Source organism: Coloeus monedula (assembly GCF_965178545.1).
Source record: "Coloeus monedula genome assembly, chromosome: 8".
In the NCBI taxonomy this organism is placed as follows: Eukaryota; Metazoa; Chordata; class Aves; order Passeriformes; family Corvidae; genus Coloeus; species Coloeus monedula.
Genome location: NC_138788.1, coordinates 36,059,564 through 36,086,220, shown reverse-complemented (window position 1 = coordinate 36,086,220; position 26,657 = coordinate 36,059,564). Strand labels below are relative to the sequence as shown.

Here is a 26,657-nt window from a genome sequence, read left to right as displayed (position 1 = left end):
CTGCAGCACATGGGGATGGGCACAGCACCTCATCTGTGCTCCTTTTTGAACTGGGGATCATAAAAGGATCTCCAGGTTAAAATCTGCTCTTGCATTTTGATGTGTGTTTTGAAGCATGAGGTGAGCATTCCAAAAGATTTAGGATTTATTTCTTCATCTCTTGCTTCCTAAGTGAGAAACAGGCACCCCTCTGAAGAGACACTTTGGGGAAACACCAAGGTGAAAGTATGGGATCGTTGCAGGAGAAATGCCAGAATGGTTTGGGTTGGAAGGGATTTTAAAGCCCATCCAGTTCCTCCCCTGCCATGGCAGGGACACCTCCCACTATCCCAGGCTGCTCCAAGCCCCAGTGTCCAGCCTGGCCTTGGGCACTGCCAGGGATCCAGGGGCAGCCCCAGCTGCTCTGGGCACCCTGTGCCAGGGCCTGCCCACCCTCACAGGAAGGAATTTCTTCCTAATATCCAATCTAAGTCTCTCCTCTCATAGTTTAAATCTTCACACTTTAGAAAGAAGGAGCTATTCACTCTGCATGGTGTGTTTTCTTTGTTTCTATGCCTGACCCTCTTTTGGAATAAATTCTCTCCCCTCCATGGATCTGACTCATTTGTACAACCTGCTGCTCATGGCCGGTGCTGGCGTTTAAGATCCTTTTTGCAGTACCAGAGGATGTACAGAGCAGATGAGCAAAGCTGTGTTTGTGACCTGGAGAGGTATCCTGCCCTGAGGAATCCATAAAAATAAATGTTCTTTGCTCCTGTAGCTCATCTGTGGGAGGAATGTGTGAAAGGAGTTATGGAGTGACCCAGAGCTTATGGTGACACTTACTGCAAGGTCACACACATAAACCTGAGCAGGAGAGGTGGCTTCAAGAACATTAAGTAAATCCCAAGTTTTCTTTTCATTCATGTTTTAAAAACCAGAAGAGAGATGCAGTGACAGCTCGTGCTGGAACAGGTGCAGCTCATTTTCCTCTCCCTGTTGTTGTGTGATGTGAGGAGCAGGAATTCCCCACACAAACAGAAACACCTGATGGATATAAACTCCCCAGCCCAGCAGCTCCTTTTCTAGGCTTGGGGAAGAACTACAAATCACATCCCATGCCTGCTCACCTAAATGAATGCTGCAAATCCCCTCAGTTGCGTTTGCTGTGCTTCCCAGAGAAATCTGAAGGAATGATTTGGGTGCCTGTGACGAGCACAGCTCCCACTCCCACTCCCACTCAGTGGTGCTTTCCCCTGCTGGTTGTACACAGGAAGGAGCATCCCTCAGTTCAGCTGTGCTGAGGACTCCTTATCCTCGCTGAGGCAGGTTAGTAAATTACTGCAGAGACGGATTGCACTGTACCTTTTGGAAGACCACGAGGAAATTGTATTTTGGAGAGTAATTTGAACTTCACTCAGTGAAAGTAGCCTTTCATGAGGCTTTGGAGGGGAGGAGTTGGAGAGGAGCACTGGACCTGGATTTTCACATAATTATGTGGACTCATTGCTGAAAAGTGAATATATATTTAGTAGCTTTTTCTCTGCCCTTGGAGCTCTGTGGATTCCTTGTGCTTGTAAAGCACAGGTTATTATTTCTCTGCCTCAGTAAGTGTTTTTGGTAGGAGCTGCTGGTGCAGAGGGGTGCGAGGCTGAGCTCATAATCAAAACAAGAATCCGTGGGACCCTCTGGGGAAGAAGCAGCAATTTAGGAACAGGCAGATGTGTCCCAGTAGAACCTACGATGAGCTGAGATGGGGCACACTTCACTGTGGCATCCTGGAAATACCTGTGGGAAAGGCACTGTGCAACCCTTGAGGATTTTCATCCAAGCCATGTCCTGCTTGTTTTTACAGGAGGGAATGGCTGTGCCAATTGATATGGTGTGGATCAGGGCTTGGAAGAGAAGCAGCTGAAAACAGGATTTGCAGCAGGAGGACAGAAGTTCTCCTAAGCTGTTGTGTCATGAACTTTCCAAAGCTCCTTTGGGTTGCAATCTTGCACTTCTGACTTGCCCTCTTCTGTGAACTCCAAGCCCTGAGCTGTTCTGTGGGGGGAACCTCTCGATCCACCCCCATGACCCACTGTGCTGAAATGCCCTTTGCTGCAGAGCTCCACTGCTTTATTTTTCTATATTTTGAAATGTTCTCTTCTAGGAAAAAAAAAAAAAAAAAAGACAACTCTGTCTTTGGACTGGTCCTGAATAGTAATTCCTCAGTCAAACATAACAGCATCCCAAATGAGGCTGGACAGCTGTTTCCTAAATATATGCCTGTATATATTCTGTACACATAATAAAGCTGGGTTTGGGCAATTTGAAACGTTCTGCAGGCTCCCTGCCCCCTCCTGCAGTCAATGGCAAATGCTGTTCTCCCAACTCCACTTGTCACATTTTGTTCTCGGGAGCAGGGAGGATATTGGGATACACTGGCTTCTTCCCTTGACTGCATTTCAATATGGATTTTGTATAATGAGGGCCCAAATCCTTCTGCCATTACTTCTGCTTTAATCCCACTGTGCTCTCCCCAGATTGCTTTAATCGCATTTGCATCAGCAGGAGTTGCTCTCTGTGATGAGCAATATTTCATCTGCAAACAGAGGAGACACATCTCGGGCACTCCACTCGAGCAGGAAGGAGCCGCCTGGCCCGGATCTGTTGCAGCACAGCTCTCCAGCGAGGGATGGTGCAGCATCCCCATTGGAGAAATAGATTTTCAGGAATTAGAAGGAACAAAAGCTATTTTTACAGGTTTTTGGTTGTTGGTTTTTTTTTTGTTTTTTTTTTTTTTTTTTGTTTGTTTTTGTTTTTTTTTGAGGACCTGTCAAGTGTGATGGCTCCCTTTTAATTTTCTAGTAAATGGCTTTTTGGCGTGTGTTATCTGCCGAGAAACGCCTGGTGCAGAGACATCATTTTGTACTTCAGCCATGACATTACTCTAGATGAGAACTGAAAAGTTATATAGATATTACACCAATATATAAACCATGTGTGTTAGGAAGACAAGTTCAGTTTTGAAATATTTGCCTTAGCTATGCTTTTCACTTTCAATCTGTGCCAAACATGTGCTTGAATGACTGATGGAGTCATATGGTTCCCTGAATAAAGCACTTTATTGTGCTCAGACTTGGAGCCTTCCAACAGTTGTATTACAGAAGCTTGAAGATTAAGATGATCCAACTGCTTAGGGGGTATGTTCCACAAGGAACATTTTAGTTTTTCTTTTTTTGCCCCTCCCCCCCCCCTTCTCTATTTTTTGTCTTTCTCTGTGTCATCAGTTTGTTCAGCTGCTGGGGCAGTGACACTGACCACAGAGAGTTTGGTGGAGGAGAGCAGAGAGTCACCTTCAAATTTCAGCTTTCCCTGCCATGTCCACATTAAAGCAGTGAACACATGACATATTCCAGGGAGTTTATGGGATTTCATGGGGGAGGGGTGAGAGGGCTGTTCCCTGCCACTGATTGTTTCATCAGCAGAATCAGATTGAGGAAAGGAGGAACTGTGCACGAGCAAGTGATGACAGGAGGTAGATCTGAGAATTATAAACCCAAAATATTAAAAGCCATGTTTTTAATGCCACTCAGTTAACGGGGATCAGGGAGTCTCAACCCTCCATTTCTCATCCTGGAGCTGCCTGGTGTGGATCAGTGGCGATGATGCAGAGCCTCATCTTTGCAGACCCAACAAGTTAGAGACAAGATCTTTTTCCATTAGAAGCCAAAAGAACAGAAAATTAAATTCAGAAATGCGTGAAGTCATCTTGCTGCTGCCTCTCCTTGGGCTCATCAAGGACCAATGCTGACTTTTCATGTTTGAAAACTTTTTGTACCCGAGTAGTGATTTTGCAGTGTGAAAAAAGGACAAGATTCAAGCTCAATAGGATGCATGGAATTAGTTGCTTTCCAAGGGTTACTTGTGCTTAAATGCCTGAGGTCTTGGGTTGGGACTTTGGGAGAAGGGAGAAAACAAGCAAAACTTTGTATTTAGTTTTACCTTTTTTTAAATTATATTTTCCAAGCAGGCCATGAAAGGACTAATTTTCCTGAGTTTTGTAGAAAGAATTGCTGTACTTCTTAGAGGAGCGAAGGTTAGCTGGGAAAATAATTCATGATTTTGAACTAATGAAAACTTTACTGCAAGAGATAAGAGTTTTACTTATGCACAGGCAAATCTTGCCCAGGCTTTTGTGCTTATAAATAAAGGAGGGCAGAGTCTGGTGCTGTGCTGCCTTTTATGAAGCTGTGGAAGTGCTGAAAGTGGGATAATGGGAAGCACCTTATCAGTGTGGTGATTTTTGTCCTTTCTTTTGAGAGGGTGTCTGTGTCCTCAGCTGGTGGTTGATGTGAAGTTTAAGCTGTTGCTTCTTTGACCCCATGCAAGTCACAGGGTTTGCTTTGTTTAACCATTATGCACTGGAAATCTTGTACTCGTTTATTTTGCAGCATTTTCACTTTTAGTATCAGATATAATTATATTTTGCATTTTTTTTAATATTAGTGCCCAGGGAGGTTGTGGATTCCCATCCCTGGCAGTGTCCAAGGCCAGGTTGGACAGGGCTTGGAGAAGCCTGAGACAGTGGAAGGTGTCCCTGCTCGTGGCAGGGATGGAATGGGATGAGCTAATTTATGGTCCTTTCCCACCCAAACCCTTCTGGGCTTTTATTAAGTACCCATTTGTTTTTCCTGTCTCAGGCAGAACAAGCACCATTGTAGAAGGTGGTTTCAGCAAGATCTGTGCCTGGATAATGTTTAACTTGGGTAATGTTTTGTTTTTTCCTCTAAGATGGGGTGAAATAGAGGACTGGAATCACACATCCCCAGGCCTCGGCCACGTAGTTGGATAGTTGACACTTTTTTTTGGCATTATATAATCTGATCCCTAATGTTGACAATTTCCTTTAAAGCAAGCTGATTTTTCTTTTTTTCTTTTTTTTTCTTCCTTGATGGACAAGAGTTGGATGAGATCCTCTCTCCAATTCTATATTGGAATCCTGTCTCACTTTATGTATAGGCACTTTATAGTCCTGCCATCCATAAAGATATCAGCTCTGGCGAGATAAATACCAAGAGGCACAGAAAGCTTAAGGGACAATCATGGGTCCTGTCATCTTTGGTTTTCTAGATTATGTAAAATAATTCTTTTAGCTCCCTTCTTGTAATTCAGTCTTTCCACTTCCCTGCTCTCCCTGGCAGCCTTTCCAATCCACCAGCTCCAAGCTCAATTCATCTTTTGTGAGTGCGGGCGAGGAGAAATGCCCCCAGCATTCCAGATGTGCTTCTCTCACCAGCTCTCAGGAGTAACTTGGATCTCTGGCATTCCCTGGAAATTCCTCTTTTGATGCAGCATTATCAACGTTATCCTGACCACCATGTGTGGGTTATCCTGGTGTCTCCTGCTTTGAAGAGGAATGGTTAGAGCAGAAATCTTACTGGTCCGGAAGGGTACAGCCCTCCTGGGTTTCAGCCCCTTGCTCTGGGTTGCAAATTATTGGGTTCTTTGTAATATTCCTGTCCTTCTCTGTGCAGTTGTATTCTAACTCTGAGCATTGGATTTCAGGAGGACACTTGAGGAAAGGTTGCTGATAAAAATACAGACTGATCCTGACACATTTTCTTACTGCTGCTTAGTAAAACCCTTCCCTTGCCTGGCTGTGGGCAGCTTCCAATTCTTACCTTGTTCCACCCCTTCTTAAAGTTCCTAAGTTCACCTCCATCTTGAAGGACAAGACTTGGTCCTCTCCTCTCAGTGTGTGAGCATGGGAATTTTGGATGAAAAAGTTCTATTTTGAGTTTGGAGGTGACAGAGGAATCATCCCAAATGAGAGAAAAGGCCCTGATGGGGGGATAAAGCTCTTTTCCATCTGATGGGCCTCCAGCCAGCAGTGGATGCTCTGGGGATACCTCAGGAACTGGCCCCAAACCCGTTGCCAATGGCTGAGTGAGTGCTGGATGCAGCCAGGTGTAAATCCCTTCCTCCATAGTCAGGAATGACCCAGCCACGTCATGGATGCCACAAACTGTGCACTACACTGAGGAAGTTGAAGAAAATGAGGAGGGAAATGGATAAAGGATGTCCTTCCTGACTTCCAGGGCATTGCCTGGGGCACAGAGCACTGCCCTTGCTGATTTCAGTTTGCTGAAAGATTACTCTGTTCCACTATTCTTTTCAATCCAAAGATTAATCCAGTATTTTGGGTGTTTTGTTGCAGAGGAAAATGAGGACAGGCTGTGAGTTAGAGTTTTGAGTCTGTTTGCAGTAGGAACGGTAACACAAAGATAATTTAATTTAATTTAATTTAGCCTTTTTTATTCCCTCACTTCTGTATCTTTCATAGCTCAGCAGTAAGTGCAGGGGGTGACATGAGGGGTGTTTGGGGACTGTGGTTGGGGGCAGAGCTGCAGTCTGGGATGGAAATGGGCATCCCACAGCATCACCATGTCCAGGGTCATTGACCCCAGTTGGGCTTTCATGGGGTTCTGGGGCTGTGAAAGCCCTTGAGCACCTCATCACTGATGGAATGCTGGAGCCTCTCTCCTATGAGGACAGGCTGGGAGAGCTGGGGCTGTTCATCCTGGAGAAGAGAAGGCTCCAGGGAGAGCTCAGAGCCCCTTGCAGGGCCTAAAGGGGCTCCAGGAGAGCTGGAGAGGGACTGGGGACAAGGGATGGAGGGACAGGATGAGGGAGAATGGCTTTAAGCGAAAGGAGGGGAGATTTAGATGGGATATTGGGAAAGAATTCTTGGCTATGAGGGTGCTGAGACCCTGGGACAGAAGTTGCCCAGAGAAGCTGTGGCTGCCCCTGGATCCAAGGCCAGGCTGGACACTGGGGCTTGGAGCAGCCTGGGACAGTGGAAGGTGTCCCTGCCATGGTGGCACTGGATGGGCTTTGAGGTCCTTCCACCCAAACCATTCTGGGATTCTCTGAACCAGGTTCTTCTGTGTAACCACGTTACCGTGTGGGACAAGAAGGGCCCACCCACGATGGGAAGGAAGCTCAGCATCAGAGCTGACTTTTCTGTAAATCTGTGTGGGAGAGATGGATGTTGTTTATAAACCAGCCCAGGTCTGACTCCTGTCCTGCTCCGTGCTAGGGGGATCACAACCAGCACTGGCAGAGGGTTGGGGTGTGCATTTAGTGGGACTTACTCCATTTTCCTTCCACTTCATCCCATTTTATCCAGAGCTACTCAGCATTGGGAGCATTCACCTCTTTGTTTATCACGAGGACAAATGAATTGCCCTGCCTCACTAAAAGCTTATTAATTTAAAGTAAATGCAAATCCGGAGTGTGTCTGGGCTTCTTCAGGAGGCAGCAGCCACTAAGCAAAGATGTCACATCACATGCTTGGAGTTTATTTTGCACAGAGCTTGGAGGAACTGAAACACAAAGCAAAAAGATGAAAACCATTCTCAACTTCCTTGCCGACAAGCCCTTGTATGACACTGTGCAAAGCAGAAAAGTTGTAGAAGTACGTGGCAGATGAAAAATATTTAAGCCACACAAAAGTCACTGACAGGTAACATCTACTCATCTCACTATTCGTACAGAGTAGCTTTTATATTACTGGGGGAAAAAAAAAAGAATAAAGGGCGCTGCATCAGCTTGTGGGCTGCTTGTGGATCAAAAGCATTACCTTCAGTGCAGGCTGAAAATAGAAAACAGATAGACACAACTGTGAAGGTTTTCATGTGAAAACGTGGGAGACGAGCTTGCATCAGGAAGAGCTGGACAGAATTTCACTGAAATGGAAAATAAGTAGGTGAGTAAGTAGGTGCATGTGACAAAAAAGATAGGAAACCTGGCTCTAATATAACTTTCTGGTATTGCATATGGCCTGATTTTCTTCTCCTCTCATGACACATTACTGAAATTTTGATTCTCTGATTTCAATTATTACACCATTTATATTGTTGTAGTACCAAGAGTCCCTGTAGAGAAGAGGCCTCATTATTAATGTAACACAAACAACTTTAATGGTTCAGCTTCAAAGAAATCCTCCTGAAAATGGGGAAAGGAGAGGAAGAGTGGCAGAGAGGAAATACCAGCACGTCTGTGTGCATGAGGAACTGCAGCTCTGGGAGCTCAGGGATGTGTTCGGGGTGATGGAAACCCTTCCTTAGCGCAGATGTCCGGGCCCATCCCACTGTCCTCCTCTCCTGGATGCTCTTTGGGAGGGCTGGGTCTGTGCTCAGAGATGGGTGTCCCAAAACCAACAGAAGAAAGCCAGGGATGTGTTTTGTTCAGATGTTGTGCAAGGGACTGGGTGAAGTATCCCTCACTGGGATAAATTCCTTGGTGATTCCAGCTGGGGTGAGGGCCTGTGTGGGCCGAAAGCTCTCCAAGGTTGCCAGGAACTGTCTCACCTTTGTACCCACCTGGTTTAATCCCATTTTTTTCAAAGTTTCCTGCGCTATTCCCGCTTTATTTTTTTTTTTGCCTGACTCTCGCCTTGCAATTTTTGTGGGTTTTTTCCCCTCCTCATTTAGGATCTTCCTCCCCCCTTACCTGTGTTCCATTGCTCTGTGGCCTTTCAGATCTTTCCCATTGGGATGGATAACTGGGAGTTGCCTTTCCTCAGCTGTGATCCCTTATTTTCTGCCCCATGTTCTTCAAAGGTTTGCAGTCAGGCTGCAGAAACCTATTTAAAGGATTTACCTATTGATCTTCCCCATACTTTATTTTCATTTAAAGACTGGGCTAGAGTTTATTTATCAGCTATACAGATTTCTTTATTTTGCAGTCTTTCAGTCCATAAATAGAATGAATTTTTGTGAGAAAAACATTATTTGATACACAAAAGACACCATGCTGTGCTTATATCACACTGAGGGCAGCTGGGAGTTAAGCAAGTGCACAGAGCATGTGCCCAAATTCTCTCCAGAATGAGGCCCAAAATTGGGCTCTGGTGCTTCCTCTGCCTTCTGCAGGAAGCTGTGATTTTTATCACACCCAATAATTTAAATAAAAACATTCAGATAAGCAGCCAAGTATCTGGCTCAAGGAAAGCAACTAGACAGAAATCGATCTCGTGTTTTATAAATGCCGTGGCTTCAGAAGAGTTTGCAAACTCTGAAGCTTGTCTGCTTTGTTTCCCCCCAAATAAATTATCTTTTCCAATAAAGATATAACTGCTGCCTATAAACCTGTCTTGATGTCTGTCTCCAGACTATCAACACTTGTGCACAACGAGCGTTTTCAGCAGATAAATAAGCACGTGTGGAAGGTTAAATTTGCTCATTGTAGCCTTACTTTGTTATGCACCACGAGCATCACTTCATTGGGATGGAAGAGGAGTGGCAAAATTGCACCATACTTTGTGTGGATTTTCTTCCCTTTTCCCCTTGTATTTTTATAGCTGGTCCACTTCCAGCCCAGGCTATCTGTTCAGGGAATAACACATCTGTGCACAAATGCTGATCCCTCCCTTTTTTCCTCTGTTTTGGGTAATGCTGTGAAGTTCATGCTTTGCAGAATTATCAGGAAAGGCACGTGGAGGAGTATCAGGGAGACTTTGATGTTCCCTGATATCACCATGGCAGCTCCATGGTGTCAGACTACGTGGAAGCCATGCAGACAATGCGTCCACGGGAGGATAAGGATCCTCCAAGGCATTCTGAGAGCTTAGATCTCATGACACTTTCAGAATGCAAATCCTACAGAATAATAGAAGGGCCTGAGTCATTTAATTTGTGTGATTGAGATTGCTCTAGTGAGCCAAGGAGAAAGGGAGAGCCGGGCTGGAGCCAAACTTTTCTCATTTTGCTGAGATATGCTTCATAAATTCCTGTCCTGAGCAGGGAGCTTCCTGCCTGATAATGAGAATAAAGGGTTGGATGTTCTGTCTAGACCCTCCCAGGCTGATGAGATGGTGTCTCATGTGCCTCCCCAGGGGAGAACCAAATCATGGGCCAGGTTTGGATCATCTCTTCTAAGGACTGACACCGTGTCCTCCCAGCCCTCTGTCACTTGGGCTGCATTACAGGGGTGTAAGAACTCTGTATAACAAACAACTTTCTTCTCTCCAATATATTTCATCTTTTTCTCTTGTGAGGGGTTTTTTTTGGTGTGTTTTAGACAAGGTGTCATCTTTTAAAAAGAATGTTGGAAAATACCAGACTTCTCTTCTGCTCACGTTGGCTTAACCATAATGACAGCACAGATGTTTTTAAAGCTAATTCTAACAGTGACTAAATGGGGGTAATTCTGCTCAGAATGTAACTCTTGATCCTCAGAGAGCATTAGGTGAGCACAGAGAGTGTGGCAAACCCCACCAGTGTTTTGACTGTCCTGTGGCACATGGAGGCCATCCCTATCTTCTCTTTGATTTATTCTCAATTGTTTCTCCAGCTCTTGTCCTGTGATATTGGTTTCAGGGCTCTGCCTTGACAGGCACAATGCCATTAATATGTTCAGGGAGAGGAAAAATGCTTGATAAATGCTGCATGCAAACAGCTTTTTGACCTGGTGGTATGAATTGAAGTCATCTGCCTGTGTAGGAGTAGAGTGTTACCTCAGTGAGAGTTTGTATTCTCTTCCAGGCCTTTTTTTTTTCCACAGGAATGAGAATGTGCATCCTCCATGGTGATATCCTTGCATCCTGATATCTCTTAATGTGCATCTTTGTCTTCTGCTGCTGCCATCTAATCCCCCTCCAACCTTCCTCCCTGAGCCCCAGCCCTCTCTGAAATTTGTGTAGGTTTGGACACTGACATTACCAGCCCACAGTGGTTTAATGTTTAATCCTTTTCCTGAGTTATTTCCTTTTCAAATATGCTGCCAAGTCCCTTAAATAACAAGGTTCACCTTGTCAGATGCCCTTCCCAGCTAACCTGAAATGCTTCTCCCTGTCCTTAGGTGAGAATGTGGAGTCCCTGAGGCTGCAGATGTCAAAGGACCAGTCCAAAGATTTTGAGATAACAATTCCCTTCCTTTTGAATGGAGAACAGTGGAGACCAGTAAATGGCATTTATTCAAAGGTTAGTCCTCGTTTTGCCTATTCTTTTATTCTGAGGTGTGTAACAATTTAAAGGCTGCAGGGAGAATTCAATGCACTTTCCTCCTATGGGTTATAGGAGTGTTTTTATGTTGTTGTTGCCAGATACTTAAAATTGTTGCTTATTTAATTTAAGAAATGGATAAGGTCTTTGGTTGGAATTAATACCTTTTTCCTGCAGAGGTGCATTCTTCTTTCTGATGGCAGAAATGAAAGTTTAAAGTGAAATAATAATAATTTCATTGCTTGAGATTCTATCATGCAGCAGCAAAAAACAAAACTGAGGGAGGGGCAAGCACAACAAAGGTTTGTTTGAGTAAATACAGTCAGACAGCAAGAACTTTAAGGACCAGTGGAAATACTAGTGCTGTGCTGGCTGCAGCCTGAGGCATTATCTGGACTTAATTATCCCATGGGAGACCCCCAAATTCCATCTCCTGTGCTGGATTGGGAATGAGGGGTGATTCTCCCATCACACTCTGCTTTTCCCTTTGCCTAACAAGGGAAGAATCTGCCACTGGCTCTGAGTAAGCAGAGATTGTTTCCCCCTCTTGACAGGCCCTGATAAGCTTTCCTCCTTTTTTCCCCTCAGACATTTGTGAACACTATAGGAAGCTGCTTTTAGGAGAAAAGGCTGGTTTTCGTCTCCTTCTTGAAGTATGGAGACAGCTTGTTGTTTATTATCACCAAAGATACCGTGGCAGTCTCTTACCCAACCTTTTAACTCAGGTCCAGTTTGATTCCACCTCACTTTTTATGTTGTTCTTTGGATTATCTGAATGAGGAGGGAAAAAAGTAAAGTTTCTAAATAGTTTAAAAAAAAAGAGGGGGGGAGGAGGATAAAACCCAAGCAAAAACCACTGCACAAAAACAATGCAAAAAAGCCCAGAGAGCCAATTAGAAACAGCTTTCCTTGCTGGATTGGGAAAGTGTTTCATGGAGAAATCCTGCTTGACTACTGCCACTGCTTGCAGGACACGGCTTTGGATCACACTGCTGATTGACACAAGTAGGTGTGAAAAGATATTTCAAAACAAGGGCTCTGACTTTCAAAATAAGCTTGTCTGGATTAAAATTTTTCCTGCTTTTCCTTTGTCCCTTTCCTAAATAGGAAAGAAGGGCCAGTCCCAGTTCTGAATCTGTGCGGTGATGAAAGGGATATCAGAGTGGGTGTAGAATGGCTTATCTTGGAGAGATAACACAGATGGCTTGGTCCTAGATGTATGTGCAACTCTATTTTTAGATCATTTAATTAGAAACAGGCATTCTCCATATAGAGAGAGGCCTTTTAGCTACTCACTGGAACTCTCTGAGAGAGTTACAACCGAGTATCTTTCTGTGAGTAATGATAATGTGATTTATATCGTTAATTTGTTTCCCAGAATTACTTTCAGTTTAAGATGAACCCTAGAAAAGATTTGTGGCTTGGTAGAAAGATCCACGTGCTGTATCAGCACTTCCCCCCCTCCTTTGAATACTACTTCTCCATGGAAATTTATAAATTAAATACACAGAAGTGCACATCAGGCTGTGGGAAGAACAACGGCTTCGCTGGTAGAGGAGAAGAGTAATGAATAGCTTGTCACATAAATATTGATCAAAAGCACAAAAGTTAAATACTGCTGTGTTTGATGGCTAAATAGGATCTATTGTTCTTCAACTCGTTTCAAAGTGTTCCTCTGTTTTATTTTAATTGTATATGAAGTTAAAAAAAAGTATGTACTTGTAACAGGGGAATGGTATTGCAATAGAATAGATGGTAAAATAAATAATGGAGTGGCTATAAAAATGCCAAGGGATTAAAGTTATTTGCGTACAGATAATTGCCTGGCAATGATGGCCCCATTCCCCTATCCTTTAACTGTAAATACTCCTGCCTAACAATTAGTCCCTGGGAAAGCACACTCATCACTTAGTGCAGCTTTCTCTCCCATCTTGGAGATAAAACTGTCCCTTTATTTACCCCACTGCAGTGTCTGTTGGAATCTCTCACTTGGAATCTGTCAGGAATGATTATTAAGCTAATGACTTTCTCATTGAGGGCCGACTATGCCATACACTGTGCAGAGCAGGAGCAAAATATCTGAGATAATTCACGCTGTCTGATGGCACAGACACACAGAACTGCTCAGCAGCAGCGAGAAAATTCCATGTACTGAGGAAAAAATAAAAAAGAAAGATTGCTTAGCTCTAACCAGATTCTACTTGAATACACTTGGGATGTGCTTTTTCAAGGACAGCTCATGATTTAGGTGCTTCCAAGGAAAGTTCAAGTTAATCGGAGGCAGACCCCAATTTTAAATTTAGACCTGTAATTAAATTATACTTAAAGAATTTGGGGTTCCCTAAGTGCAAGTTAACTGGTTTGTGTCTGGAGAGAACCAATCATTTACTGGACAGATCAGTTTTTCTCTTCCCCTTCTCCAACTCCAGCTCTAGAAGACCAAGACCAGGATTTCCCAGTGGCGTCATTTCAAAAATGTTGTTGCTTTTTTCCTGTTTAAAAGATGCCTGTGCTGATGCCAACACTTTTTATAGAATCATGGAATCCTTTAGGCTGGAAAATACCCCCAAGGTCATTGAGTCCAACCTCTGGACACCACCATATCAATTAAATCACAGCACCCAGTGCCACATCCAGTCATTTCTTGAACACTTCCAGGGATGGTGACTCCAACACTGCCCTGGGGAAGCCTGATCCAATTCTTACCCACTCAGTGAAGAAATTTTTCCTGATATCCAACTGAGCCCAGCTTGGGGCCTTTTCTTCTTGTCCTATCAGCATCCTGGATAGGGAAGAACATTTAAAAAATAAAATATGGAAACTTAAGAGAAGCTACTATGGAAATACCTGAATGTTTTTACAACTGTGTGATGCTGTTGCTTTAGTTGGGGTTGTTAACATCTCTCCTGTCATCTTTTTTTTTTTTTTGATTCAGAAACTGTATCATTTTCAGTGAGAATATTTTACTGGTACCTAGTTAAATTCTTTTATTAACTGGATATAATATTCAGCTGCTCATCCTGAGCAGGCTGCTGAAATTAGTGGCTGCTATTTTGAGTGTCCAGTTGTTGCTGCTCAGGGCTGCTGAGGAGAAAATGCTGCATTTGTGGTCGTGTGGCAGCGGGATTGGGCCCGCAAAGGGTTGTGCAACATCACCCTGTGCTTCAAACAATAGCTGCCCATATTCCCTGCAGATGTGATTTCCTCCTTCCCTGAAATTTTGTGTGCATTACAGCATGTGTTGATAGGTCATTATACATTAGAGCTCCAGTTGTCCTTCCACTTCTCTTTTTTCATTTGCTCAGCACTTTGCTTTCCGTGTTGATTTCCACCCCCCACCTCAGTGCTTGGTTTAAACACATGAGGGTTGGGCTCTATTTTTCTTAAATATTTCTAAGGTTTGAAGGAAATTGTTTCATTTTATATTAAAGTGCAGCACAAAGCCTCTTTCCCCCCTACCCCCCCATATTTCCAGCTGAATATTTTTCTTCCCAACTTGGCTCGAGATTCGCAAATCAAGCCAAGTTTGATGAGAGTTTGGGTAAGTGATGTTTTAGTACACAGAACACTTTAGGGAAGATTTTTAGAAGACCATCTGTTTGGCTTCAGCTTTTATCCTCACACCCTGTTAGGGCCACAGAGGGCTTGGTGTGTGCCAGATCCCTGCAGCACAGGAGCTCTGGGTCAGGTAATATCAGTGGTGTTATTCCAGAGCCCGGAGCACATCCCTTATCCTGGAGAGACAAGAGCCAGGCAGGAAATGTTTCACATGGGCATTAAGGGGTTTTTGGCTCCATTTCTACGCTTGAAAGGTCATCACAGTGGGGAAATGCTGCCTGGCAGGGCAGGCATGGAAAAGCTGGAATGCAGGGGGTGATCCCAGTGTGGCATCACCCTGTTCCCAGAGGGACACACTGATTAGTGGAGCTGGCTTTGTACCCAGAGTTGGGTCCAGATTGTAAAATGCATGAAGTTCCTGAGAAATGGGAAGTATTTTGTGAGGATTTGATGAGATCAGTTATGCAGGTAAGCACAGAGAGCTCAGGGTGAGGCACCAGTCACTCAGGTGTGTGGTTTTCTCCAGTCTTGGCTGTGCAGGACCTGTAATGCCATTGCTGGCACCTGTAAGGACTCAAAGATAACCAGGACCAAGAGCTTTGAAAGATGTAATCCTCTCGATTTTCTAATAGCCCATGAGCAAGTTAGGTGCAGCTTTCCTTACTGGGGGATATTTTACATGTTTTGATACTTATGGATCTTCTTTATTTTCTGATCTCTTTATCTGCCCCAGTGCAATATTAAGCCGTGTGTGCTCCCATCAGGATACAGCTGCCATTCATAAAAATAAACGGGAAAGCAGCTGAACTGGGGCAAGTATTTGAGGGCCTGCAATCTGGAGCTGAGTGTGGTTCCTCAAAAACCATATGAGAAGCTAGAAACCCTGAAATGCTTGAACTTGATTTAAGTTTGCAAGTTGCCAGCCCAGGTTGCTTCGGAACAATGCAGTGAATTTGATTTTTGGTGTTAAATTTGGGAGGTGTGTGAATCAATGAGCAAATTTTACTGTGTGACTTGTTTTAAATAATTAAGTGAATTAGCTGCACACAATCTGCCTGTCACTGGGTTAGACCCTTAATCCACCTGGATCACTGTGAGCCTCATAGGACTCTTTTAAAATACTGTCACTGACCCCAATATATAAAAATAGGTTGGAAAATCCACCTCTCCCCCACTTTTCAGACAATGAGACCTCTTGTTCTGTGGCTTCCCACACCCCAAGAGATTGGGGTTGTGTTGGAGTTCGAGACAAGCAGAGGAAAAGAAAGGTGCCCACAGTGGGCAGAGAGCATGGCAAGACCTGCAGGATATTTCTACTCTGACACCAGTGACTTCTAAATCAAAATAAATCAGAAATTCTTCTCCCTGTTGGGGAGAGGGCAACAGATTCAGGGAACAGTAACACTGCTTTGCCAAGCTGAAGTTTCCAAGGCCAGGTTCTGAGTTCGTGTGAATCCATTTCCTTCCTTTGCCTGGGCTGGAATAAATCAGGGTTGCAAATTGAAATCTTAAAGAAGGGTTTTAAAAAAAGGGAGAAAGAAAGATGAGAAGGCAGAGTTCCTTTTCTTGTAGCAACACTCTTTTTTTCTTTCCTGGTGTTATGTTATGCTTTGAATATAAACTCCAGCAATGAAATGTGAAGATAAAGATGAAAGCCAGCTATAAAATATATATTTAGACCATATTTCTTCTGGTTTTTAAGTGTACACTTGTCACAGCTCTAAGATTGTGCATGTGAAGTGGCAGAGGATTACCATTTCCTGCTGCTCAGCATGCATTGCATCTCCCTTTGCTCCTGAAGAAGCAGCTTTTGCATCCCTGCCTGCCCCATTGCTAAGTATTGTGCCATGGATTGTGTTGAGGAGCAACCATCAGAATCTTGATTATTGGTGTGGAATTCTGGGCACTGATTACATGAACCTCAGTGTGAAATTCTCTGCTATCTATAAAAGTATCATCAGCTCTGACAGTTGTTGGTTATCCTTATGATTCTCCAGATTTATCACATCTATTGGCTGTTACACTGATGCTTTTCACCTTTTTGCATTTTTTTTTTATGCCTTCACTGTAAAGCCCTAACTAAAAACCTACTGACATAGGGATTTTTTTTTTTTTTTTTTTTTTTGCCATTGAGACAAAATACCATTGTCAGGAAAAGGAGATAACTTTAAATTTGTTAAAAAGCCGCTGTAATAGCGCTGGAGATCCAAGAACATATTGGGACTGCCAAGCAGGAGTGGGCCTTACCCGTTTGATCCTGTCTTTGTTCTCGCATCACTGCAAACTGGCAGAAGGGGCAAAGGCAGTCATAGCCAGTGTCTTATCCAGAGTTTTGGTCTCCACGCCAGTTTCAGTTTTATTAGGAACTTACTGGAGCATCAGTAGAAAGGCCCCGGTATAACCAGATCATCAGACTGACAGAGTTCTGGAATGGTTTGGGCTGGAAAGGACCTTAAAGCTCATTCCATTCCAGCCCCTGCCATGGGCAGGGACACCTTCCACTATCCCAGGCTGCTCCCAGCCCCAATGTCCAGCCTGGCCTTGGGCACTGCCAGGGATCCAGGGGCAGCCCCAGCTGCTCTGGGCACCCTGTGCCAGGGCCTCCCCACCCTCCCAGGCAAGGTCTCTGTGCTGGTTCCCATTTCCCCTCTTTGCTGCCCCTCCTGCGTGACTCACACAGGGTTTGATGCACAGCTGAGGGGCTCACTATGTCAGATAATTAATTTAGAGCTCAGTGTTTTCAAGAGCAAACCCATTCAAGTTTATTTCATAACTGGCATAGCCTTCGTGCAAGTGATAATTGTTTATATTCCCCTCAACTGAGCCTCCTGCTGTTCCTTTTCATTTGAAATAATTACCAAAGTTTAGACTTCCAGACAATCGTATTAAGGGGAATCATACAGTGCTGCTTAAACAAGGCTTTGAAGGCTGAGAGGACAGCTTTCATTGCTCTTTTACATGGTTGTTTTACATATCTTGAGAGGGAGAGGCATAACCAGAATTTATAGAGCTCTCCATATTTTTTATGACTCATGAGCATCGACTATAAGAGGCAGAGCTGTGCTCTCTGCATAGGCTGTGTCATCAGCTGGGAATGCAGCTTGGCACAGGCAGAGGAACAGCACTAATCCTCCACAACCTTCCCTGGGAGATCCTTTCCTTGAGCCTTTAATTAATAACCTGGAAGTCATTAATTTAATAGCCTGGTAAACAATCTGATATTTCTCTTGCTTTTCCTTATAACCATACTCCTGCCTTGTAGGGCCACTCTGAGGAGTAATTAGTGCAAATATGCTCTATTAGTTAATAACTCTTCTGTGTTTGTTTAATTTGGAAGCAGCAGAAGTTTTGCATGGACACAACCAGGGAAGGGAGCGTGGCACCTCCTCTGGCAGCCAGGGGAATTCCTGTGTCCCAGTGAGCCAAAGCAGCTCAAAGCCACCCCTCTCACCTTACCTCATCCAAGAGGAGGAAAACACGTTCCCTTCCTCCCATCCAAGCTCGTTTAACCAATTGATGAATCTGATAATTGAATTCATGATATTTTTTAGAAACGTTGGTAGGTGTATCCTGGTTCCCGGGGCTTGCTGGAGCTCACACAGCAGCTCCGGGGCTGAGAAATTCCTGGAGCTGGGACCACCAATAAAAACTTTGTGTTGGTGATTGAGTGGGGAAAATTCTTTTCTCTGTCTGCACTGAATCAGTGCCCTGGTTCCAGCTAGATACATGAGGATTCATTTCCTGCCTGAGTCGCTTGGGCATACTGGGAAGTGTTAAGCAACTGGGATTTATCCCAGAAAAGAGACCATTTCATTTTTAGCTTAAGTGATACAGTTAGTTTGTAAAGCTTTGTGTGAGAGTTTCTGCTCAGGTATTATTGGAAGCGAGGGGTGTTTCAATGAACAGAAAATGGAGAGCCTTGTAGGAACAATCCGCCAGACACCTCCTGCTCTCCGTGGGGTTTTGTAGCCTTCAAGAGGGTGAAATTCCCGTCCATGAGCTCGTATCACGCTGAGCTGTTGGAGGAATTCTGTCATACTTGGCCAGGGGAGATCACCAGTGATATAATGGTGCTGAGCTCTGCCTCCCAGTAGCAGCCCTCGTGTGGAGGGGCTCTGCAGAGGGTTTGGTTGTGACCCACCAGCTATGAGGTAGTGTCTCAGATCCGAGCTCCAGCAATCCTCCAGGAGCTGATGGGGCTCAAGCAATCCACTTTTACTTGAGTTTTCAGGCTGGCATTTCAAAAAAAAAAACCACAAACAAAAGGATCGTGCTTTCTGCAATAAAATGGGGGAAAAAATGTTTTGATCTTAATGATACAGTTCATGTTAGTGACCCTTTAATGTGGGATTAAAACCTAAACCTAAGTTCCTGCCTTATGCTGGGTTTGTAAAGTGCTTGTACTGAGGCATTTTCATATTGAATTAATTTAGCTTATACTTGGCCATTTCACGTCTCTTGCAACAGATCTTGCGAGTGTAAGGTATGAATTTCAGGCTTGGATTAAAATAATGCTTTGCTTTCCAGCTCTGAGCATGTGATCTTTTTTGGGGTTGTTTTTTTTTTTTTTTTTTTTTTACAGCAGGAGGAGAATCTCTCTTGTTCTCAGTTCCTATTGTGAGTGCTTTGGGTCAGACTGAACCCTAGACTAGAGCAGGCTCTCTCCCACCAAATGCCCCTGGTACCTGGAATGTGCAGCTCCTGTAAGGAGTCCTTTGTGGACTTGTAACAGCAGCAAAACTTGGGCCTTTTCCAAGGACTGAAATCCTCTGAGAAGGGGAAAACATGAGCTGCTGACATATTTTGTGATGAAGACCCTTATTTCAGAAAGCCACAGTAAATTGAGTTCTCAGTGTATATTTTAGGGGTGAAGAAGTAAATTTAGCTGGTCAATCCTTTGAGTCCTACAGCTAACAAGCCCAGTGCCTTTGTTGTTGAATTATAAATCTATTTCAATGTGATTTACTCAAGCCCCAGTTGATTGGCCTCTTCTATAGGAATATTTCTCATTTTTCAGAATTGTAATGAGGAGTCATAGAGGTTATATGCAGTTTAAAGCCTGATAAAAAAATAATTAGGATTGATAATAAAGCTTTTTAAAATGCAGCAGGAATATCTTGACAATAAAAGGCTTTCAAGGTGTTGGTATTTTTCTAGAAATAAAATTACTGCCAAAAAACTCTGCCAGCTGCTTTCAAAAAGCTTGTGTAGATGAGGCAAAAATTATCTGTGTCATTTTGATATTGCAGCAGCAAGTTTGTGTTCAATTTTCATCTCGTGGAAATTGCGTGTCCCTCTTGCGTGGTGCCTTTCCTCAAGGACACAGTTCTAAAGCAAAATGGGGCTTTGGGAGCTGAATATTGCAATTCCCAGCCTCACAGAGATGGTGGGGTGATGGAGCTTGGAGAGGCTGGGGATGAAATTGCTGTGAGATGCATTTCCATGGAATATTGGGTGTGCTGCCAGAGCCTGCAGTGCTTCCTGATCAAGGATGTGCTGGGGCTGTTTCTGCCCAGTGTCCCCATGACTCTGCTGGTGGCACTGGTGGCTCTGAGGTGTGGTTGCCCTCCCTGACAGAGCAGTTAAACACACACGTGGTGGCTCTGAACAGCCACTGGAGCCAGGGAGGGCTCCTGCCCCTCCTGTGTCACGCCAGGATGTGTCAGGCTCTGTTTAGATCCCCAGCTCTGTCCCTGCCCTTTCATGCTCTGCCCAGGTTCCAGGATGTGAATGTGTTGTTTCCTCTGAAGCTGCAGTCACGCTCAGGAAACGAAGAGCTCCTCAGTCCTGCCCTCGTTCCTCTGCCCTTGCCATGTCTCCTGCCTTAGGATCAACTTTATTTTGCTTCTGCTGCATGACCTTGTTCCTCCTTCCTCTTCTGGCCCTCTCCTCCAGCTGGGTGGTTCCTTGGCAGGGTTCATCTCCTTGTTTGTTCCTTCTCTCTCCCCCGACCACATCCTCTGAGGAGCAGTCCTTGCATAAAAATGGTCTTTTTGGGGTGAACCTGCCAAGCCCTTCCCAGCCAGTCATCACAGTCTGGAGTGATTCCTGGAATCACAGAATGGTTTGGGTTGGAAGGGATCTTAAAACCCATCCCATTCCACCCCCTGCCACGGGCAGGGACACCTTCCACTGTCCCACACTGCTCCAACCTGGCCTTGAACACTTCTAGGAATGGGGCAGCCACAACTCTGCCTCTGCCTTCTGAGTGGCAGCATTTTGCACTGTGTTTTTGAAGTGAAGCCTATAAATAATGGTAATGTTTAGAAGAATTTTATGTATTACCTGAGACCACCTAAACAGCCACAGGAGCAAAGATTTTTAGACAAAGCTGCTGCCTGGGGAGGAGAGGGGAGGATCAGATCTTCTCTGAGTTGCCCAGCTTTTGCTGATTTTTGGTGGGTGTTATTTTCTGGCACTGTGAGTGCTGGGCATGGCAGGTTCCTCCAGGCAGCAATCCTGGATGTAATCCCACTCTGGTGTCTTCCATTCTTTGCTTTAGCTTCACCCATTCCCTCCTCTGTGCCTCGATGTTTCCCTGTGCGGTACAGCTTGTCCTGGGACAGAAATGCTGCTGAGGGAGAGCTGCTCCAGCTGCTGGCAAGGGGCAGGGAGACAAAAGATGTGAGAATCGGGACAGCCAAGAGCCTCCCTGCCCCAAAAAAGGGCCCTTGCCCTGGCACAGGCCAAACCTGCCTCTTGCAAAGGAGAGGGGAGGTTCTGGACATGGATCTGCTGCAGGAAAAGTCAACAAGAGGAACTGTGGGATTCTGTCCTCAAAGCAACTCCGAGCCTATTCCTGTGTTAGCATTGCCCACTCCCTCCTGGAGAAAGAGTGGGATCCCGAAATCGAGTGTATCCAACAGAAACTGCCTCTCTCCTGCTTTCAACAGACAGAAACATTGTTGAAACCAGACTTTTTTTGGCATTTATTGGCATTACTAAGAAAGAGTTGGCCAGGAAAACTGGCAGAAGGAGATGAGTTGGAGAAGCTTTAAAGATTTTTTTTTTCTATAAAATGAATATCCAGAAGCTGTGTAAATGTATTTTTTTTTTCAGTTTGAAAAGCGTATAGAAAGACAACCTATACATATTTTTGACTGAAATACCATCTAAGCTGGATGTGCCCTCCAAATTCATTTCCCTCAATTAAAAAGATGGGGAAAAGAAAATAATAAGAAATGACAAAACAAAACAACACCTCAGGAAATCCCTAAAATGTTTATTCAGGAACAGAGCAGCCTGCTACAGTCATTAGCTTGCAAAGGTATTTCTGTTATAGTCAGAGGGCAAAGTGAATTTTAACCTTTTATTGCCAAGAGATGTCATGTTTTTAGTGGAGGAGCTATTGAGGGGTGTAAATCCCTGTGAATGAGTGAGCGGCATCTGTAAAAACCCCAACCAAAGCCCCAAAGCACACCCTGCAGAGAGGAATTAAAATCAATTTCAATGCCCACAGTTAAACATAAAGTACTACATTTCATGCTTTATTGAGTTTCTATTTATTACTTAATTTCTGGTTGTAAAAGGCTTCAACTGAAACAAAAAGATATTTCAAAATATTTGACTCTCTTTTTCCTTACGAGCTCAGTGCGGAATTGCCAGCTGCTATGGGGCTTTGATTATAAAGGGAAAAAAGGGCTGGATTGGTTTAAAATGTGATCTGTGGGAGGCCTCCAGACCAAAGAGGATCTTTCCCAGGAGCTCCAGAGGAGAGAGAAAGGAAAGGAAAATGCTGCTCCAGGGAGACCCAGAGTCAGGAGCCTGGGAACACTGCATGTCACAAGGGCAAATTTAGGATATAGATGGAAACAGTTGGGATTTTTGAGATGGAAACCTGAATTATTTGCTTTGTGCAGTTGAACATCTCCCATTTTATTGTCCTGCCCCTTCCTGTCTATAAAATGGAAATAAAGTTTAACCCAGGCAATGGGGCATCAATTTGATTTTTGTAATGGCCTTTTCAGACTAAAAGTTTTCCTTGTGCTCCTGCTCTGCCTGTGCAACCTTTAGGAAACTGGGGGAAAGAGGGATGTCTTGCACGTGTGGAAAAATCCCATATGTGTTGATGGAACAAGGGAACAGATATTTTCAAGATTTTAGGTCTCAAGGAATTAAAGAGGAGGAGTGTTTGCAATGCTGAGCATGAGGATTGTCACTGTTGCAAACATCTTGTAAATATTGTGAAGAACATTAAGTGAGATTTTTATAGCATATGATCAGCCTATAATTCAGTCCAAGTTTAGACAGTCACCTTTCTTTGATGGAGATCAACAGGGACATGAAAACACTTTAAGAAATATTTTGATTATTACTATTTTGGTCTATTATGTACCTCTCTTTTACATGTACATTTTTACATCTTTCAACCGTGCCATTTGATCACCAAGCACTGATTTATTTTGAAAATTGCATTTATCAATATTATCCCACTTTCACACATCTTCTATTAGCTAATTTAAAAAGAAATCTCGACGTGTAGAATCAAAATCAGCTCTAATTTCAGAGCCTTCACGGAATTAGTGTTTAGCAATTTCCCTGAATCTGTGTGAGATGGAGACAATGAGAGCTGGACTGGAGTAATTTCTTTTGTAGAAAGAACCACACTGCGAATTTTCCAGTATTTATATCAATGTAGTGTGTATATCAATATCTATATATATCAATATATGTGCATATATATCTATATACATCTCTATAGATACTGAGATCTATATCTATACCTATACAGCTGCTCTGTTTCCAACCTTATCTCAAGATGCAGCTCTCAAACCAGGTTTTGAAGGTTTTTTGCAACACTCTGTGAGGAAAAAGCAGCTGAATAAGGCTACAGCAAGATCTGGCATTGAAATCAAATCATAAACTCAAGCAGTGGAGAGGGAAGATGCACAGCATGGAGTGAAACTCTTATCAGTGCTCTGCTTTTCCAGGACAGGTTATTAGGGAGGAGTTCCATTTAGGAGCAGAGGGTTTATCAGTGTGAGTCCTCGTGATGGACTCACCAATGCCATCAGCTTCATATATGGAGATGGAGCTGTTCTAATTTTAGGGCAAGGCACTGGGGGGGAAAAAAGAGCATAATGTAAAAGAAATAAAGACTATTCCAAGTGTGGATATTATCTGTGCCATCACTACCCAGCTTCAGATTGCACAGGGATCAGCTGCTGCAGGTATTTTGGCTGATGTGGATGAAACAAGTGTCTTGTGGAGCTCTCCATTATTGTATACAATATTTCCTATACTTCTATTATTTTGAGGCAGGTCACAAAGGGAGACTTTGATATTTCTGTGCAAAAAAAAAAAAGCATTTGAGAATTCTTCACAGCCTTATTTACTAAACAATTTAGACAAAGAGTCCAGTCTTTGTTTGAAGGCTTCAAAGGCAATGTTGGCTTGTTTTCCCAGCAAAATCTTTATCTTTCTCAGTGAAAGAAAAATCAATACAACCCTGGTAACACAAAGCTGTGTCTTACCAAGATATATTCCTCAAGCCCAGTTGGAATTCTGACATTGGCCATCACACTCCAGCCAAATTATTTGGAAATATCAAGAAGTGCTTGGTTTTTTTCAGCAGCCACCGTGTCATTTTATGGGTTTGCCTTCTATATTTTTATATTATATACAAATATTTCCTTGCCAGAGCAACAAGAGTTTGAAAAGTTCCTCATGAGCAACAATGAAGTTGTTTTCATGCTCTGTCCTTTTGGTGTGCTGGCTGGCACCTGAGCTGCTGAGAAATTTATTCAGCATAAAATAAAGTCTTAGCAATTTATTGCTGTCGTTACTTATGCCACAAAATCATTCCTCTGCATCCCTCGGAATGTACAAATTTGCTCCTTCAATTTTAGGGAGCTCTTTATTGATGCAATGTCACCGTCACAGCCTTGCTGCAGGGAGAGGAAATAACTCGTATTTAGCCTCAGGAAAGTTTGTGTGTTCGAGGTGTTCTTATCTGTGAATTTTGATTTGCAAACTACAATTTGATGGAGTTGTTTGGGGGGAGCAGCTGCTATAACTCCTTTATCAAATGCATCTTGAAATTTAGGTTTATTTAAAAACGTGTGCAGTGTAAAAACAAGTGTCTGTTGTCTGAGGGGAATAATGCAGCATCCCTCAGCTCAGGCTGAGGGGTGAGTGCACACAGGGCATCTTTGCTCTTCCTAATTCTTTCCCTAAGTGTAACCAGTTTATGCAATCCTCAGATGTTATTTTCTTGTTCCCCTTAAGGAGTTGTCCGAGTTTCTCTCTGAAATTCTTCGGTCTTCTGGTGATCAAGACTTCTCATTTAGGCTGGGATATGGCCCTAAAAAGCTCCTTCCCTCATCACCTCAGGAAATCAGCGCAGTGGGGGGAACCCCTGCAGAGCCCTTCTCTATTTATATGTTGATGAGCCTGGAGGAAAATTTCCAAAAATGCTGGAAATACTTTTAAACCTTCCAGTGCCCGGCTCCTGTGCTTCAAAGCCCTGCTGACCCTTTGGGATCCAACAGTGGCAGTCCTATCTGGGGACCATTCCCTATTTATAGGGACACTCCTGAACCTTTCCAGGAGCCTTTCTCTTTTTATTCTGCCAAAATATATGGCTTGGGAGTACAAAAACCAGCAGTCTGGTACAATATGTCAACAATATGTTATTTATAACAGCAAAGTTTTATTCACTCATGCAGTTGAATGTGATTTAAATATGTAACGAGTGCAGCATTAAGCATTAAGGCTTTTTTTTTTTTGTAAAGGAGTGGTAATTCAGTAGTTCAGGTGCATATCTCAGTGAAAAGTTGGACTTCTTGCTGTCTGGAAAATCAAAGAGCAGTGTTGAATGGTTCAGCAGCAACAATGGGGTGCAACTTGTTCGTTCCTTGGGAAGTGGTGGAGTCACCATCCCAGGAGGGATTTCAAAGCTGTGTGGATGTGGCACTTGGAGACATGGGGCAGTGGTGGTCTTGGAAGTGCTGGATTAAGGGTTGGACTCCGTGATCTGAGAAGTCTTTTCCACCCTAAATGATTCCATGATCATAAGGGTCTTTTCCAACTTAAGTATTCCAAGGTTCTCTGATTAATACCGTGGGAGTTGGAGGACTCGGGAGCGCAGGTGGGAGGCTGAGGATCAGACATGAGGCATTGGAACTCGCAGGAGACTCAGCCCTGGGGGGACTGGAGGTGTTTCATAATAGCTCCTCCTTGAATAATTACTGGGAAGGGAAACAGTCATTAAAATAAATGAGAGAGATAACTCACCCAGGAGAACACGGGAAGGAGAGCCAGGAATGCTGGAGAAACCATGGCTGTGGTGAGGAGCAAGGACCTGGGACTGTCAGCGTGGAGAGGAGGAGGCTGAGCAGGGACGTGATGGATCCTGCAGGGTGTAAATGGCTGCAGGAAAACAAGAGGCAGTGATTAGTTTGAGTGTCACTGTTAGATATGCTCCTGTCTAGCAGGGACAAGAAGAATGGCCCTACAAGGCAGCGAGGAAGAGCTCAGTAATAAAGATAATGAGAAATGGATCTATTTACATGTATATCATGAGGAAGGGAGGCTTAAAGGTCTCTGAGTGCACTGGAGTTTCAGAACAGCCAGAGAAAGAGCTGCTAATGAGAGTGGTGTAGTTGATCCTGACATGGGGCAGGAGCCTCTGAGGCCCCCTAAGCCACATTTTCCATGATCTGATGCAAAATGGAGACCGTTCTTTCTGCTTCGTGAAAACCTCCTTTGTGAACTTTGCCATCTCTGTGTTTCAAGGGATAAGATTTGGATTTTTCTGGATTTTTAAATACCTGAAACTTCATAGGGAACACTTTTGTGCTGAGGGTGAAAAATGGGTGCCCCACAGCTTTTCTTTCTTTTGTAATTACTGGTTTTGTACAACTTGGAACCAGACTAAACAATACATAGACAACTAAAACATTAGCTCCTTTCTCAGCTGGGCGAAGAGAAAGTTCTTCAGCAGAAGTTCAGCCTTTTGTTCTATTACATTTTATTATTTACCCACGGGTGGACACTGAAATCAGAGAGGTGGATCAGGAAGCCATGGAGGTTGGGATATTTATTACTTGAAGAGGTTTGGTTTAGGCTGGAAGCTGTGGCTCTGAAAGGTCTCATTAAATTTTGTGTCGTGCTGCAGTTCTCTCT

General features: G+C 43.8%; 1 protein-coding gene across 1 annotated transcript in view; it reads left to right on the top strand.

The window, feature by feature from the left end:
• Positions 1-3,629: 3,629 nt before the first annotated feature.
• The window catches only part of ADAM12 (ADAM metallopeptidase domain 12), a gene marked incomplete at both ends in the record, with an annotated part of 161,516 nt that continues 138,488 nt past the window's right edge, over positions 3,630-26,657 (top strand). The window contains 2 exons of the mRNA XM_082286369.1: positions 3,630-3,663; positions 10,831-10,952. Coding sequence (XP_082142495.1) covers positions 3,630-3,663; positions 10,831-10,952 — 156 coding nt within the window. The remainder of the gene's footprint in view (positions 3,664-10,830; positions 10,953-26,657) is intronic.